The 3,279-nt window shown below is 38.9% G+C and overlaps 1 protein-coding gene across 1 annotated transcript in view; it reads left to right on the plus strand.

Annotated features, from left to right (window-relative positions):
* Positions 1–3,279, plus strand: part of si:ch211-196i2.1 (collagen alpha-1(I) chain) — a 103,036-nt gene that overhangs the window by 58,843 nt on the left and 40,914 nt on the right. The window contains exons 10-12 of the mRNA XM_035668265.1: positions 1,001–1,039; positions 1,141–1,194; positions 1,329–1,382. Coding sequence (XP_035524158.1) covers positions 1,001–1,039; positions 1,141–1,194; positions 1,329–1,382 — 147 coding nt within the window. The remainder of the gene's footprint in view (positions 1–1,000; positions 1,040–1,140; positions 1,195–1,328; positions 1,383–3,279) is intronic.

Raw genomic sequence — 3,279 nt, forward strand, 5'->3', positions numbered from 1 at the left:
CTATCCAAATAAAGGCATGAAAAGTATAAAGTATAAAATATTTTTACATGTTTCTTGTATATTTAACACATAAATGAGATATTATTATTTAGCTAGCAGTTAGCATACCACTTGGAATTCTTAAATACCAACAACAAGTGTGAGCCCGCACATAACATCTCAGAAGTCCTCTTTTCATAGAGAGAAGTTACATTTATGAACAAAAGCAGACTGTTTCTCATATTGGGGGCTAACATGCTTTAAAAAAAGACAATTTTGCAATTGTTAGACGATGTTTTCCCCTCTATCGAAGGAGGCTAACATCACCCATGCCTGTGGCTTTAATGCTAAGCTAGGCTCCTGGACTGATCTCACTACTGAATGCAGAGAGATACTGATACTGAAACTGATACCTGTATCTATCTTTTAATCTAAATCCCATCAGCTAGCACATTGCCTAGAACATCTTTCCAATTCAAGTCCCCAGACAGACTTTTCCTTGCTCTTGTCTCCTTGAGTAATTCATTGTCCTAAAAGACACACTGGACATCAAATGTTCTGGCTAATGTTGAGGCTAAGCCACCTTACCTAGACCCATAAGTTCCCCAGAATATCTGTAAAACCTTTGACCCTGCAGTTATGGTGCGTGCAAGCGGATGCTCTGTCCTCATCTGTTTAATAGCTCTGCAATGGCCACAGCTGTATGTTGTAGAATACACAGATCAGTATGTCAGCATGATGGAGAACAGCAAGTTCAGTATTGAAAGAAGATGACGGAAATAAAAGTCTGCTAGCAGTTTGTGAGGACCATTTGTTACTGTATGTGCTTTGAACTTTATGTGGACAACCTGCAAAGGTCAGCCACATGAGAGTCAGTGAAAAATATATTTTGACAACAGAGATTATGGAGATGGTGGAATTCAAATAAGGATTGGTGTCATCCGTGTACTCTTTATGTAATTATCTGTCATATTATTTCTGGATCTTTAATGTATACTGTGTGTTTCCATTCTCTCTGTAGCAAACCAATTTCTACCAGTTACTTCTTTCTGGTTGGCCTGTAAGTATGCTGTGACAATTAATATCCTGTCTTTGCTGGGATTCACTTCATTTGTTAGTTCCTGCTGACCTGTGGCTGGTTTCTTCTTTGTGAGCTTGCAGAGCAAAGAAGGCCCTGAGGGACCACCTGGAGAGATGGGCAGGCCCGGCTTACAGGTTAGTGATGGGATCCATTTACAATTATAAATGCAAATGATGAACCTAAACATTTAACATTTGGAGTAATCACTCTACGTTGATTAATTCTGAATTAGTGAATGGTTCATATTTTTTCCGGTCTTCCTAATCAGGGGCCACCTGGTGAACCTGGGGAGCGAGGACAACCAGGGATGCCAGGAGAGATGGTAAGAACCCAAACCATCAGAAGTAACGTTATCAACGTCATTTGTCTCATAGGTTTCTGAAATGGTTTAAAACCTCAGATTTGGCTTCACACATGCCCAAATCCATCTTTCTAAATCCAGAAAATCTAATCTTGGGTAGATAGGGATGCTGAACTGATAATAGGCAGTAGAAGTAAACAGCAACAACAACTGCAACAACTGTAGTAAATGTGTCAGACAAGGCAGGCCAAAAACATATATTCCTTTAATGTATTGTCCATGACTTGAAATTTGTGTTTGTAGTTTGTTTATATTCTACCCACTCATTGAAGTTTAATAATGCTTACAGTTAATGTATTAATCAAAATAAGATCATATCAAATGGAAATGTTGTCAATATATGGGCATAGTTTTATGTTAATTTTCCCTTAATAAAATCTGACATATATGGTGTCATTGGAAACTTTGGGTAAAATTAAAAGTCCCACAAAAATAATCTTTTATTAAAAAATAATTTCTGTGGGATTGACAATGGCTGTCCATACAATGTGAGTCTGTTAAAATAGACCCACCTCTGGATCCAGCAGAGTTTTACAGATGAATGTTAAATTAAGTGTACCATAGCTGGTGGAGCAGAGTGAGTGTGGTTAAAGGGAGTGGGTGTTTGGAAACCCTCTGCACAAGAAACTCCCTATGACGTTACCATTCTCATACTGAGAGAATAAGCAATGAAAGTATTTTTATTGCTAAATTAAGAAGTTCCATATTTTTTCTAAATTTGATTATACCGAGTTGTAGTTGATCCAGTTCTCTTCATTTATCTTGTGTTATTTCATAAGTTTCACATTCTGTCCCTTCTTGTCATTTGGTGCAGAGTCACATTAAATTTGAAAACTTTTGACTTAGTTTAAAAAAGGTAAATTAAACCGTGTTACATCCATCTAAACAACCATCTCAAAATACATAAACAAGTGCCCTTGAAGTCCACTGTGACCGTATGGAAACTGTGAGCCTGTTGTCATATATTGTGTGAGGTCTCAGCTGGGAAATGAGTTGGTAGTGAGGACCAAACAGTGTGGTTTAGGAGAGTTGGAAACACTCAATCGCCCAGAAACCAGCCTTTGGTGTCTGCTGTGTTTAGACCCCGTGTAGCAGATATAGATTCATGTGTATGTTTGTGTTTGAGTCACTGTAGTCCACATGAATGAAAGCACATTTCTGTGTGCAGAATTATCCAGAGGCCATCTTGTCGGTAATGTCACCTCATTGTCTGTCAGCACTGATGTATGCATGTTGTATACATGTATGCATGTAAGAATTGTGCAGGGTTGTGTGATGCCTGTGTGGTCCCGACCAAGTGGTGTCAAACCTGAGGCTCTGGACCCCCCACGAGGGGTCACAAGATACATTTCAGGCTTTATGATTTTACCTGCACTAGCCTCTTGAAAATGATTTAAGGGGAGAAATTACTCTCTGGCAAGCAGTTCACAACTCGTAGACATGCGTACATACGTTTTTAGGGTCACATGTCTAGAGGTCTAGACAATGTTCCACTGGATTGTGAGGTTACCAATTCATTCCCCGAACCAGTGAGATAAATCTAGGTGGGGGAGGAGACAGACAGAAAATTAAAGAAAAGCGCTTGCCCCTCCCTTTTTACTACCACTGAGGTGCTCTGGTAGAAGACGCTGAACCCCAGATTGCTCCAATGAAGCTGATGGCAAAAAAAAGATTGAATTTGTACAGGCAGCTTTCAGGTGTGATTAGTGATGAAATCATCATTTTGATTACCTCATTTGCAAAAATGCCAAACCATTTAGTTCCAGTTTCTCAAATATAATATGAACATTTGCTACTTTACTCTGTTTCGTATCATCGCAAGTTAAAAATCTTTGGGCTTTTGACTGTTGGCATGACA

Source organism: Morone saxatilis, unplaced genomic scaffold, assembly GCF_004916995.1.
Source record: "Morone saxatilis isolate NCDOM2014 unplaced genomic scaffold, NCSU_SB_2.0 Contig21, whole genome shotgun sequence".
Taxonomy (NCBI): domain Eukaryota; kingdom Metazoa; phylum Chordata; class Actinopteri; family Moronidae; genus Morone; species Morone saxatilis.